The sequence below is a fragment of the Citrus sinensis genome, chromosome 6 (assembly GCF_022201045.2).
Source record: "Citrus sinensis cultivar Valencia sweet orange chromosome 6, DVS_A1.0, whole genome shotgun sequence".
In the NCBI taxonomy this organism is placed as follows: domain Eukaryota; kingdom Viridiplantae; phylum Streptophyta; class Magnoliopsida; order Sapindales; family Rutaceae; genus Citrus; species Citrus sinensis.
Window position 1 is genome coordinate 11365280 of NC_068561.1, and position 14962 is coordinate 11380241.

The 14962-nt window shown below is 33.8% G+C and overlaps 1 protein-coding gene across 2 annotated transcripts; it reads left to right on the plus strand.

Moving 5' to 3' along the window:
- Positions 1-2361: 2361 nt before the first annotated feature.
- On the plus strand, positions 2362-12808 carry LOC102615046 (importin subunit alpha-9). 2 transcript variants are annotated; one of them, XM_025100142.2, is made up of 11 exons: positions 2362-2594; positions 2805-3118; positions 4009-4162; positions 5463-5565; positions 5862-6046; positions 6279-6358; positions 8053-8203; positions 11369-11450; positions 11542-11600; positions 11679-11984; positions 12344-12808. In XM_025100142.2, the coding sequence occupies exons 2-11, from the start codon at positions 2811-2813 to the stop codon at positions 12506-12508; spliced, it is 1593 nt and encodes a 530-aa protein (XP_024955910.1). In that variant the 5' UTR covers positions 2362-2594; positions 2805-2810; the 3' UTR covers positions 12509-12808. The 2 variants fall into 2 exon arrangements, with proteins under 2 accessions (XP_024955910.1, XP_006480649.1); XM_006480586.4 differs by having other exon boundaries at positions 2365-2594; positions 2899-3118.
- Positions 12809-14962: the final 2154 nt, after the last annotated feature.

Sequence of the window (14962 nt, forward strand, 5' to 3'; positions counted from 1 at the left end):
GGGTGTCAAAATGAATCATGTTGAGTTCAAAAGTCCAATAACCAAATCTATAATAATAACACAGTTTAAAATACATCCACTTAGTGCCAGATTTATCCCTGGAATAACAATTTTCTTCATTGTTTGTATCTTCTTTCTTTATAGAATATGAATAAGTATTGTGGTATTTTCTTTTTACATGCGCGGTTAAAATTCAAATTAACAGCTTACACTCTTTTTTTTATTTACAATTCTTTTATAAGTATTAAAGTATTTTTTTTTTGTTTAAATCCATTACACATTAATATGTATGAGCAGCTCTATTACAAGAAGTATCTAAATATTTTATTTTTCTATACTCTTATTTTATCCTTTTATTTAGATTAACATCTCTTACAAGTATACTATGTGGTTGCTATTGAATTATATGTTCCACGTAAAGAAATAATATCAGTCTTGATATTATTTATATTATATCTTTAATTACTTTTTAATTTTTTAATGCTAAGCTTCAAGAAATACATAGAAATTAAAGATTACATCTTCAATATTAGCAACATAAAAATTATAAATTTATCCGTAACATTAACCCAAAAAAAAAGATATACTAAAATTTTGTTTTTGTTTTCAAATTTTGTCCTTCTTGTTCACGTCTCTGCTCTTTAACATTTATTCCTATTCTCTTTTAACAATTTTTATTGTTTAAGTGAATCAAAAGTTTTAGGATTAAGCATTGCAAATTATTAACAAAGTAGTGAAAAAGTGAGAAACTTTATGTGAATCGGACACCCTTTATCAGTATAGCCTGACGTTTGGATCCATGAAATGGCACATAAGTTTTTCACAAAAATATGGTAAACATTTGTTTTTTTTATGGACAATTACCAATAGCTTTAAGAAGGCTGAGCTTTGAACTATGATGAATCGTCAATTGAATTTGATTCTATTGAAATTAAACACATTTTTTTTATTTAAAAAATACATATTTTATTCCTTAAAAAACAAATTTTATTTGTACTTAATATTAAAAAATTGAAAATCAAATCACTCAACTGCTCTATGCAAAATTTTGATTCCAACTTTAACATCACATAGATTACAGGGTTGATTGGCAAATTTTATTTTCAATTTGAATTCATTCATTCTTCTATATTGTATTTAAAAATTTTAGTGCAAAAATTATCTTTGTTAAAAAAGCGTATTTTAAAAAAAAATTGTTAAAGTAGTATGAATAAAATAAGCTCTTGCTCAAAAATTCTCTTTTGGTGGATGTGGATATGATAGTGTTGATAATTGCATAAGAAAGAAGAAAAGAAAATAAAAATAGGAAAAGAACAAGTGCTAGATGAAATTTAATAAAGTTTTGGACAGAAGATTATTTAATATTTATAAAAAAATTGTAAATAAAAGTGAGTATAAAGTGTTCAATGACGATTAATATTTGTCAAGCATAAAAGGCAAAAGTGGGGGTCTGGTCTTGAAAATTGTAGAAACTATTACGAAATGCACTAAAAAATCAAACAAACTAACATTGTTTGTATTTTCAGCTCTCTAAATTTCTAGGCTCGATTAACCTATTTCAAATTTACAATTTTTATTATAACAATCTTTATCAAGTATTTTTACCACATAAATTGCTACGAAACATTAGTTCATACCTAATCTCAAGATTCAAATGAAAATGAAAATGAAGTATTCACATCAAACATAATAAAAATTATTTTATAACTTTAATTCTTTTATTAATTTGTGTGTCTTTCAATCAATTGTGACAAATTTCATTAACATACACAAATAAGTTAACGAAGAAGAAAGAGCAATAATATATGAAGGAAATTAAACCTTCACAACGCATTATAAGAGCTTGAAGTCTTGAACACATGACTTCACAATTGTAAGATTTGGGTTCTAATCACTTATTGCGACTTTCACTTAATGGTGATATAATTTGATTAATTTTTTTTAATTACATAAGACTATTACTCAGATTACAACTCATATTACATGAGAGTATAACTGATATTTACAAATCAGACTATTATTGGGACTAACTTACATCAATACTAATGGAGCTCTGCCCAATTTTTAACTCTTACAAATATTCGAGGAATGTCCACTCACTTATGAATAAAGAAGAGGACTGCATTCACTCAATTTTAATTGAGAAAAAAAATACCCACACACTATTTTTATGAGGGTTCGAACTACTGCCCTCCAAGTTGGAGGGCCCTCACCACTCGGTCAAAGGCCGAGTGGCTGATATAATTTGATTAATTGACTATTATTATTAAGGATACTTTGGTAACTTCATCGTATCCCACGCATATTCATGAAATTACTTTTGGGCGAGCAAGGCGCCCGGGGGGGTACCATCGTAAAACTAGAAAATGCTAGGGGCTTTCTCAAAAAATATCAAGAATCAAAGGCGGAAGAATTTTGGCGCTTGGGCGCGTGAAAAAGCGATCGATCGTTGCATTCTGGGGGCGCTTTCGAGTTTACATTCAAAAAATTTTCACTTCAACTTTCTTCGCGTGAAGATACAGCCTCGTAGGTTCCTCTTTTAATGGCTGACGATAGCTTGAATCATCACAAAAGGGACCCTATCAAGTCTTCAGGTAAGTGCCCTGGCCCAAAACCTTGGTACTAGGTTTTCTTATTTGTCGATTTCTTTTTTATTTTTTCTGTTTGTTGCCGCGAAAATTACAAAAAAGAAAAATTAGAGTCTGGCTTTTGACATTGTCTGAGGTTTGATAGATTGTGGAGAACTCACTACGAGTTGCGCAAGTAGTTAAAGTAGGTAATGACAGTAATCAATGTGACTACAGTAATTGATGGGGCTATCAAACGACATGTCGTTCAATAACGGAAAAAGAAAAATGAAAATTATTATGAAGATGTGTTCTGTTATTTGGTTTCTAGTTGGGAATGTTGCGGCACAACGGCGGAGGCAAAATGCTGTTACTGTGGGGAAGGAAAGAAGGGAATCGTTGGTTCGTGCGAAGCGCTTGTGTAGAGTTGGGACTAGTGCTGATGGTGAAGTTTCCTCTGACAGTGATATGATGGTTGATGAAGAGCAATCAATTTTGGAGATGCAGACCTCATCAGCTGTGGAGGAGTTGAAGTCCGCTGTTGCATATCAGTATGTCAACAATATATTTACAAATTATAAGCTGAGACATATAGTTGATTTTAAAGGATAATGTAGTGCTTAATCTTGGTTTCCCATATCTAGCGTTACTGTAGTTGACTGAGACTGAGTATGTGTGGTGTGGATTTAATATATATTGCAGGATATGGCTGGGCAAATAGTTCTTCCTGCTTATTTTTTTTTTCCTAACTGTATGTCTATCGTTTTACCTGTTGCTTGTTTGTGTATTAATGAAACAAGTTCTTGTTTGTGTATTGTTTGAGAAGTTCAAGCTTTGTGCTGGATCCAACTTATTTGCTTTATGATCTGTCTTTATATGTCATATTTAGTTCTATTGCCCAAAAAAGAAAAAAAGTAGTTTGGCTTGGTCAGAGGACATCGTGGAAGTTACGACCTTAGGAGTTCAGAGGGAATCTCCTGAAACATTTTAGTGGAATATGAATAAAACTATGGGAAACATAATAGGAGGTAACTGTTCGGACATTGTTGGGAAGCCGCAAGTGCATGAACGATACTATATATTAAGGACTGGTATAGCGTATGATAAACCTCATGGGAAATAACTTTTCCGCTGATATTATTGAATGGTTTAGAAGAATTTTATGAGCAAATATTTTGCTGTCATGTACTTCTGGGAAACGAGCTCCTTTGAAAGTGCAATGTGTTTTCTCAAATTATTGCAAGCAATTATTCTAGAAAGTAGTTTGCCTGTTGAAGGAAAGCTGATTGTGGCTATGAGAAATTTTATCTGCATATATAATCACTTGTCACATAGCTTACTTTTGTAGTGTATCATCATGATGATCTTTCATCCATACGGCTTGGTTCCTAATTCTGTTGTTGAAAGTTTTACCAACTCTATCTTCACTCTTCAACTCTAGTGGGAAAGGGGCAATGCAGAAAAGGGTGAATGCCCTTCGTGAACTGAGGCGTTTATTGTCAAGATTTGAATTCCCACCCATAGAAACTGCTCTTAAAGCAGGAGCTATACCCGTCCTTGTGCAGTGTCTTGCATTTGGCTCTCCAGATGAACAGGTCTGAACACTTTGTCCTGTTTGGTGGTTTCTTTGCCATATTTTATGAATACATTTAATTCGAGTCATTCTGAGCACCAAATAATGATAGATTTTTATAATGACAGATTTTTATGTTTATTATATCTCTTTTTTATTATTTTCTTTGGGTATTGTAAAATGGGGAAAATGGGGACAACTGTGAACGTGTATGTATCACTAACTGATAGGTTCCAAGTATCATTTAGTTGGAATACTGAGCTATCCTAAAGCAGTACTGAGTGATTATTTATTATTTTATCGTACTCAGCCATAGACCTCATAGTTAGACATTATGCATCTAATTCTCCTTTTGTTTCACTAATTGTGGTTCTCGCTGGAAAAAGATTTAAGTGAGATGTACAACTTTTGCACAATGTTTTACTGTTGTGTATGAGAAACTGGCAAATAGTAACCGGGGATTAAGTGAAGAAAAGATAGTTGTTTGGCAATAAAGATAAGCATCAGTGATGCATGGTGATGGTCACTGTCAGTGATGAATTATGACCTATCGAGCATCAATAGTTGTCGGTGATAGATTGATAAAATTGACAGTTTTCAAAGACTGATGATGATCTCCAAATACAGTCTTTAATACACAATGGTCATTGTCGATGATAGTCAGCATTGCTACCTATATAGCATCAATAGTTGTCGGTGATAGATTGATAAAATTGACAGTTTTCAAAGACTGATGATGATCTCCAAATACAGTCTTTAACACACAATGGTCATTGTCGATGATAGTCAGCATTGCTACCTGTATAGCATCAATAGTTGTTGGTGATAGATTGATGAAATTGACAGTTTTCAAAGACTGATGATGATCTCCAAATACAGTCTTTAACACACAATGGTCATTGTCGATGATAGTCAGCATTGCTACCTGTATAGCATCAATAGTTGTGGGTGATAGATTGATAAAATTGACAGTTTTCAAAGACTGATGATGATCTCCAAATACAGTCTTTAACACACAATGGTCATTGTCGATGATAGTCAGTATTGCTGCCATTGAAGTTTTTGTCTTAACAAGCTTGGTTGGTATACAATGGTCATTGACGAGGCACTCATTTGGTAACAGTGGAAGTTTTCCACAAATTTTAGGAAATGAATTACAGCTCTAAAGCTACTAATTGATTTATGGAGTGTAATTACATATCTTCTATTAACTTTCTCTTTTTCCCAATGCCGTACCAAACTTCAATTTACTTTTTCATGAAACTAAAGAATCCAACATATGCATGTTTATTCTGATTATGCTGTTTTTGTTTTCTATGCAGCTCCTTGAAGCAGCTTGGTGCCTTACAAACATTGCAGCTGGAAAACAAGAAGAAACAAAAGCTTTGTTGCCTGCACTACCATTGCTTATTGCTCACCTGGGAGGTACAAGTTGACTGGTGCATTTTTCTCCTTTTGATATTGAGGAAGAATTTTATGTCTACTTCTTCCAATTTGTACTGCTTCAATGTTTTACTGTTTTAGCTCATATTTAGGGAGGACGTGATGAAATCAAATTAATTCTGACCACTTTTTTCATTGTAAAACCTGCATAATCTTTCCTATATACTTGTTATTGTTACTTAATTGTTCTCTTATAATCTATTAGGTACCAGACATATTTAGTTTCTCAGTTTCTTTAAATTGGATGGCAAAAGATCACTTGCATTGCTTTTGTGCAGAAAAGAGTTCCTCGCCTGTTGCTGAGCAGTGTGCATGGGCATTAGGAAATGTTGCTGGTGAGGGAGAGGAGTTCAGAAATGTTTTGCTATCCCAAGGGGCCTTACCACCTTTGGCAAGAATGATGTTGCCAAATAAGGGTTCAACTGTGCGTACAGCTGCTTGGGCATTGTCAAATCTGATCAAGGTTTTCATCTCTTTCTTAATAAAAATAATTGTACATATGAATGTGTATTGTTGAAGTTTGAATCATGGGTCAACACCCATGGTTGTGTTTCTATGTATATTACCAGTCTTTTTCAACTTCCGTTTACAACATATTGGTGGATTAGGTTCTTTTTGTGTATGTGCATCCCTGTTAGAGTATTTGGCTTCCGCAAACTCAATATACAACCTAACTGCAGCATGTCTGGATGTAGGGACCAGATCCTAAACCTGCAACAGAACTCATCAAAGTTGATGGACTTCTGGATGCAATTCTCCGTCACTTGAAGAGAGCGTAAGTGGGAAATTATCTCTTTGGATTCATAAAAGTAATTACATTGAGTTCTGGCTTCAGGTCAGTGCTGTATACATAATTTAGACACACGTCCCCAATTCCTTTTTGGCAGTTCTGATTTTTATCCATACATCCACATTGTCCATCTGAGATATACTTAGCTTATGCTATTTTTGTCAACCCTATCCTAGTTTATGATATCCATACAGTATTCCAATCTTATGAACAAAATAATTTGATAGTTGAATTTTTTGTATCCCAGACTAAATTGCTGAGGAAGCTAAAACTTATTGTCTTTTTGGGAAAGGGCTAGTGAATTGAAAATAGTGGGTTGATGGAGTTGTCCTCTTTATACTGTGGATGTCTGGCCAACAAGTTTTGTCTACACTATGTATTCTCTCAGTGTCTTAGATGATGTAATTGTAGTTTAATGCTGTTGCAAGGGGTTATTTTCACTTGAAATGGAAATAGAACTTCTGACCAAAAAACATGATGCTGAAACATGAAACTTGAATACAATCCGGAGTATTGATACAAAACTTATTGATCTTCCCTACTAATTTCATATATTAACTTTAATGTTGATAAATCTTAATATAGATGTTCTAAATTTACTTGTATCTCCTATTTCCCTTATCATTTGAGTACAAGTATGTCTGACATTTTGGTTGTGGAGTCCCTTTTCTTAATGTGTGATGTGTCAGTTGTGTACTGTTGTACTAAGTCCAAAAAAATTAATCAATTTGAGATCAAACTTATCGAAACAAGTTGCAGATCAGTAAAGCAATATCTGAGAACAAGATTAGAGCAAGAACTAATTAGTTGAACGCATACACCAGCAAAGAAAAGAGACAGTTTACGCGGTTCAGTGTACAAAGTACCTACATCTGCGGCCAGAAAAAAGCAGCATTTGCCTGAGTTTTATTAGTTATGAAAGTTACAGAGTCTTCTACTATTACAAGAGAACAAATCTTTTCTGTAGAACTTTCCCTGAAACCCCTTAGATTCCCCAGAAAACTCACGTCTTGTACTTCTGTTGATCAGCCCCTTCAATATGCCCAGAAAACTACAATCCTAAGGCAAATCCAAAGTTAGTCCTTACTAACTTTACATAACTGTTTCTAGGCTTATAACATCCGACCTAATATGCCACAAAGGCATAACAATTAACATCCTAACAGAATTCAACCATCCTAGGTTTAGATGTACCATGTCAGGTTAGTTTCAGGGATCTGTTCTCCATGGCTGCCATCTTGCCTGTGGGTGTTTTGTGCTTTTTGGTCCATTTTATTTGACGATTGCTCATCTTTGACTTTCTTTGTTCTGTGTGCACAATTTCTAGTTTGTGATGCTTTGACCTTCAAATGCCTAGGCCTCCGGGCTGGTGCTATTTTATGCTCTTTAAACAGTTCATAAGGATATTATATTTAAAGGATTTTTGCAGTTCTTATAGAATTTATGCATGGGAAGACTTCTATGAGAAAATAATTAGCTTAGAGCTCCTTTCGTCTTGCCAGAATTATCTTCACTTGACTTTTATTAAGAAATATCCATCATATTTCTTCCATTTTCTGATAGAAAGAGTCAGTTTGTTGCTCCAATTATTTCTTTCTTATGAAAAAGTTTTAGTCTTGTAACTTTTATGTTGAAGTAGACTGAAGTTTGTGTTTAATCAAATGAACTGTTAATTTCAGGGATGAGGAATTAACAACGGAGGTAGCATGGGTAGTTGTGTATCTCTCTGCCCTTTCAAATGTAGCTACCAGCTTGCTGGTGAAGAGTGGTGTCCTACAATTACTTGTAGAAAGATTGGCAACATCAAATAGTTTGCAGTTGCTGATTCCGGTAATATGCAAAATGAGTAATCACTTCCTTTGTGAATAATGAAACTATATATTTTTCCTGATTAATAAGTGCATTTCTTTTATTTTTATTTTTATTTTTCTTTGAGGATATATATACATGTTTAGCATATAAAGTTTAAGATGACAAATCTTCTGCTCCTTCACTTAACATGCAATGGTTGCCTATAATATTTTTGAGGCTGTTGTTTACTTCTATGCATGGCATTACAAATATACTAATTCATAATGACCGTTTATGTTGTGTGGTAGCTGCTGATAATGTTTGCTTTACATGCCATTTGCTTACAAACTTCTTGTGTTCTAATTGTGGTGCTTGATTTTTCAATTTAGTTGTTGAAAATCAAACTAAGGTTCTGAAAACTACATCCCACATCACTAGCGACAGAGTTCTTGGACTAGTTTATAAGCCTTGGGCTTGATTTTTCCATTTAGTTGTTGAAAATCAAACTGAGGTTCTGAAAACTACATCCCACATCACTAGCGACAGAGTTCTTGGACTAGTTTATAAGCCTTGGGCTCTCCTAATTGAGTAGATGCATTTTGGGTTGTAAAGCGAAACAACAAAACCATGACGGGATGTGTGCCCAAAGCAAATAATATCTACTTGGTTGTTGGGCTTGGGCTATTATAGTTAGTATTAGAGATGACTCGTGACCTGATGCATGGATGGATATGTTAATGATATGATTTCATTCTGTTTTGTTTCCGATGACCCTCACAATGACGCGATGTCTTTAAGGGGGGAAGTATGTAACATCCCACATCGCCAGTGAGAGAGTTTTTGGACTAGTATATAAGCCTTGGGCTCTTCTAACTAAGTAGATGCGTTTTGGGTTGTAAAGCCCAAATAACAAAACTGCGACGGATTGTGTGCCCAAAGCGAACAATATCTACTTGGTTGTTGGGCTTGGGTATTACAAACAGTAGAAGAGAATTCCCACCTAGAAATGTACGGACCTCGCATCGCTTGGGAAGAAAGTAAGGAAGAATAGAATTAGGTTTATGCCAAACCTTTAGGCTTTGTGATTTTGTTGCTAAGAAATATATAATTGAAGTATTCAAGTAACGCACAGGTCACAAGTTTGAGGTTTAGATTCTTTTGAACATAACTAAAAGTGAATTTTGGGGATGAAATTCTTTTAAGGGGGTAAGATTGTAATACTTTAATTCTCTTAAGGGTATTTATTATTTTTATTTATTGGTGATCTTTGTAACTTAGTATAAAAAGAATAAGATGTTTTGCCTTTTCCAATAATGAAAGAGAGAGTGTAATCAGCTAACAGAAAGAAAGAAAGAAAGAAAGAAGAAGAGAGAAAAGAGAATAAACATAATTCTTTTTATAAAAAGACTTATAAGAACATCGCATGTTCATGCTTATGCCAATGAACTTCCACACACAATTATGCCCATGTACATAATCACGTTTAACACATAACAACACATCACACAAACACATGGGCAAAATCATATAAATTTATATTCGTACATATCAAAAATATGCTTTTCAAACATGTTAAACATATACATATTGTTGATTGTGATTCATTTATAAGTCTAGTTTCCTTACCTCTTGGCATCCACATGTAATAAATGCGTATTGATATCATCGGCCTAAAAATCATTAATAAAACTCTCAAAAGATATAACCAAGTCCTAATCATAAATTCCACTGTCCTCAAATTTCTCATTTTAAACATCTCCTAAACTCAATATTAAATACTCTGAATACTCGATCTCCAAAATAAAACAGCCCATGTTCTCTGATTTTTAATAAATTGTTACCTTATTGGGAAAATCTCGAATTTTACAGAGCATATGCTGGCATATTGGAAATTCATTGGTAGAAAGTTCGTGGCTAAATTCCTTCAAAAACTATTGAAAATAATTTACGTTTCAGACATCATTAATTCTGTCAAACAGTTTTCTGTTTTGAACATACTTGTTTTAAAGATATAAAACAATTTACTGTTTTACCATAAGATCATGAAAATTTCCAGAATCACACTAGACATATGTAAAATTTATTGGTCCAAATTTTATAATTTTTGAAGAAGTCTAACAATGGTTAAATAATTTCGTAATTCATGTTCTTCACTGAAATAAGAAATTTTCAGGTTTTTATACTTGAGTCAAAAAAAAAAAAGAACATAATAAATTTTGAATTCTTAACCGCTAAGCTTGAAACAAGTTTTAAAACATTCTTGAAGATGTCTAGTTTAACATATCCAAAATCGAGAATCAAATCAATTTGTACAAATTATTATGATTTTCAAAATAGCTCACTGTCGGCATATTTTCTGCAAATTCTTAAGTTCTACTTCTACTACAATTATCCAATCATGCTTCTCTGTAACAATTAACATGGATAAAGGATTGAAATTTACCTCCAATCTTCTCTAAGCGCGATATCCATTTCCAATAACACAACTTGATCTCATGTGTTGCTCATGGACGAACTAAGAAGAAGACTTTCTTTTTTTCTCTTTTTCTTTTATTTTCTCTTTTTTCTTTGTCCGTCTTCTTTTTCTTTCTTCTTTTTTTCTCTCTCTCAACTGATCACACTCTCTCTCTTTCGTTAATGGAAAAGGCAAGGCATCGTATTCTTTTTATACTATGGTACAAAGATCACTAACAAATGAAAAAGACCAAAATTCCCTTGGGAGAATTGGAGTATTACGATCTTACTCCTTGAAAGAATTTCGTCCTTGAAATTTACTCATTCGCCAAATACCATGTCTCTATAGAGAATAACATCTTCTGGTTACCGTTTATTACGTCATCTTTCCAGCAGTATGTTGATGTTATGTAATTGAACAGTACTGCAGCTAATATCATTATGACTTGTTGTAACGCTAATATTTTGATAACTTTTGATTTTCCATAATTTGGATTGATGAGCCTAGGAGAAGAGGATAATATAGTTTCATGATTGAACTCACGTAAATGCATTCTGTAATTTACTATTTTCCAAGGATCATTATCACCATCTTCAAGTCATGGTTGCATTTGTTATGTGTTATCTCTTTGAGCAGTATTTTAATCTGTTGTATCATTGCATAGTTTTGCAGCTAATATTGGTATGAGCTGTTTTAAAGATAAGTTATTGATTGATCTCGGGTTTACCGACAAATAATTTTCTTCCTAGGTGCTGCGAAGCTTAGGAAATCTTGTGGCTGGCGATTCAAGCACAATTTCTGATGTTCTTGTTCCAGGACATGGAATCACAGGCTAGTTAACTACTTGATGGTTGCTAATGAGAATTTTGTATTGTTCAGTACATGTTACATATGAAACTTAACGTAGATGGAACATTTACAGATCAAGTTATTGCAGTTCTAGTGAAATGTTTGAAGAGTGAGCACAGAGTCTTGAAGAAGGTAAATTATTACTATTATTTTGGGTAACTAAATTAGCTTTCATCTCCAGATCTCTCAGCAGCTTTATTATCTCGGCAGGAAGCAGCTTGGGTGCTATCTAATATTGCTGCTGGTTCTGTAGAACACAAGCAATTGATACATTCTAGTGAGGCTCTGGCATTGCTACTGCATCTTCTTTCAACATCACCATTTGACATAAAGAAGGAAGTAGCGTACGTTTTGGGCAACCTCTGTGTCTCACCAACAGAAGGTGAAGGAAAGCCGAAATTGATTCAAGAACACTTGGTTTCCCTTGTTGGTAGAGGGTGCCTTTCTGGTTTCATTGATTTGGTTAGGTCTGCCGACATAGAAGCTGCCAGACTAGGCTTACAATTCATGGAGCTGGTAAGGGAATATACTAGTTTGTTTAACAATTTATGGACTCACTTTTGTTCCCATTGCCTTTGGCTTGTTTATTTTGTCACTGCTATATGGTCTAGGCATATTTTAAATGGCATACTAACATTTTACTGAGAGTGAGGCAAGTTTACTCATGCATCATGCTGCATTATCCAAGTCAATTAGGGAAAAATTGTAAAATTCTGGTGATGGATATCATTCTGCTAATGCCATGTAATGGTGAAAAATGCTTCAACAAGGATGGTAGGTTGGTTCATGTCAGTCTCAACATTTTTATTTAATTACTGAAAGTCCTTCGGCATTCAACATTCAGCTCTGGTCCTTCATATTATTTTGGCCTGTAGGTTTTGAGAGGGATGCCAAATCATGAGGGCACAAAGCTTGTTGAGCGGGAGGATGGAATTGATGCCATGGAAAGATTTCAGTTTCATGAAAATGAAGACCTGAGAAACATGGCAAATGGTCTGGTTGATAAATACTTTGGAGAAGACTATGGGCTAGATGAATAGGTTGAACGATACAAGGATTAGCTATGCTCCCCAGTATACTGCTTCTTCTCTGACTAATGTTTACGTAACTTTTTTTCATGCATTGTAAATCAATGGATGGATGTTGAGGATTCATTCATAACGACATCATTTTAACCAGATGTGATAATTGATGTTTGTAATGTTCATGCTCTAGTCTTTAGACGCTATTGTGTAATATGTTCTGACAGGACAAGTAAAATTTTTAACTCTCCCTTAGATGTGTGAGATGTATTGGAAAAGCTTTTGACCTTTCAATGTTTACTAAAATTACATCTCTTAGTTTATGCGTTCTTCATGCTTTGCTTCACGGTTTTTATGCTCTAATAAAGAATCAAACAGATTTTTGTTATATTAATTATAATGTCAACTGCTTCTATAGTTGTGGGCATGTGTTCTCATAGTTGCCCAATTTTGATATGGAAGAAACTCTTCCACTGCTTAATAGCTGTTACTGGATCAAAAGCTATAAATAGCAGCCAATTGCTTGTAAATGAAATGATAATATTGAGATAGATAATTGAGTACAAAGAGTTTTATAGTTATTCCCTTGTTGGATTGATTATTATCATTCTACTCCTTTGACTTTCAATTCTTTATATATTTTGCATGTATAATCTTGATACTTCCCAATTAAATTCACAATACATTATCAGCATCGCTGCGCTCTAGTGCAAGAAGTATACTATTCCTTATACTCTTTATTTTATCTATTTATATAATAGAATTATCATTATAAGTATGCTCTGTGGTTATTATTAAATTAGATCTTATACATCAGAAAATAAGGATGATAATAATATTTCCTTGTTTATTTTCTCGGGTAATTTTCGGATACCTATCCTGAGGTTTACCCCTATTACGCTTAGAGAGAAAGTATGAATATATTGACATATAGCACCCCTGAAAGTATATAAGCGTTAGGGAGCTGTTTGGTTTGACAATAAAAATGCAATAATGCCCTTCATTCTACAGTGCAAGAACTGGCAATTGGTCTTACCTTACAGAGTTGTCAAATCATCCCTTACTTCTTGGCGCCAAGTGCATAAGAACAAAGACAAGGCTGATATTATACTCTTATAATAACTTAATTTGACAATAAACAAATGATATAATGAAACAAAATTCATGTGATTGCTGGAAATGCTAAGATCCCCTTAAAAAAAATGTATTGACAGTTGAATTTAAAAGCAACAAAGCAACAACTCAATTGAAAAGCAACAAAGCAAGGCTGATATTACCGTTAGAACAACCCAACGATAATATCGGCCTTCTTGAGCTGTATTTAAGAGCAAATAACAGTCCTTTTTTGCCAAGATTCACCACTATCTAATGTTTGTTATGGATTCAGCAAGCTCACAACAAACAACAAGATCCAGCAGCCGTGAATGCAGAGGATGGAGGGATGAGATTAATGGCAACCTCATTTGATTTGCAAATAAGATATGTAAGTGCAACATAAGAGCAAGTGTGAAGATTTTGGAATTGGATGACAACCCAAACAAGCTATATTATTGTTGTATGGACAGCAGACATGACTGCGGCTACTTCAAGTTCTGGATGGCATCCCCTAATGATTTCAACAAAGGTGAAATATTTGAAGGTATAGGAACATGTCAAGCAAATTATGAGTTGCTATTGAACATGCAAAAAGAGTGGACAGATTTGAAGTTGCTGATGCAAAACACACATAAAACAATGGGGAAATGCAGTGGTATGAAAATATGTTTCCTGAGCATGTTCTTTTTCATTTGTGCTATTATAGTTTTAATAATGTGTGTAATTTTAGCTGCAAAGTAGGCATTATGCAACATTGACAGCCGCTACCAGCCACCAAAAGGAAATTGAAAGGAAGAGATATTTTACAGCTTTCCAGGAAACAACATGACATGAGACATTTAGAACAGTACAAGCTTTAATCAGTTGCTCATTATCTCATTCAAGTTTATTCAACTCCAAGCTCACTTAACTCCATCTCAATATCATCATAACATTAAAACAACAAGCAACTGCAATAAATTTAAATCAAAGCATAATATATAATATGAAACCACAAAGCATGGCCATATGGATAATTGTCATTCTAGTAGAAACTCAGTTTGAACATTCATTCTTTGGCTACAACATACCGAGCCTTTACAAATGACAGAAGCACAGCATATAAATATATATAGTTATATCTCTCATCATAGTTTCATGTAACTAAGCCAAGACAATTATATATAACCTATCTTTGGCAGTATGAAAGTCTCTACGTTTCAGCAAAATATAAATCAAAAGAACTCAAACCTATATGTTAGGTGAGTAACAGATGATACACCATCTATTGATGCTCTGGAAATTCAAAGGTGTTGCATCATCTAATCCCCTCAAAAAAATCAAGTATAGGGTTATATATGTGCTCTGTCCTGTCACATACTTTTAGCTCTATGTTCT

What these genes read in the sequence shown, in the direction of transcription:
- LOC102615046 (XM_025100142.2), top strand. Translation starts at nt 2,811, where the DNA reads ATGGGGCTATCAAACGACATGTCGTTCAATAACGGAAAAAGAAAAATG. An exon ending in TCCAGGACATGGAATCACAG is followed by an intron (nt 11,451 to 11,541) that starts GCTAGTTAACTA and finishes GAACATTTACAG; the next exon opens with ATCAAGTTATTGCAGTTCTA. An exon ending in GCTTACAATTCATGGAGCTG is followed by an intron (nt 11,985 to 12,343) that starts GTAAGGGAATAT and finishes TTTGGCCTGTAG; the next exon opens with GTTTTGAGAGGGATGCCAAA.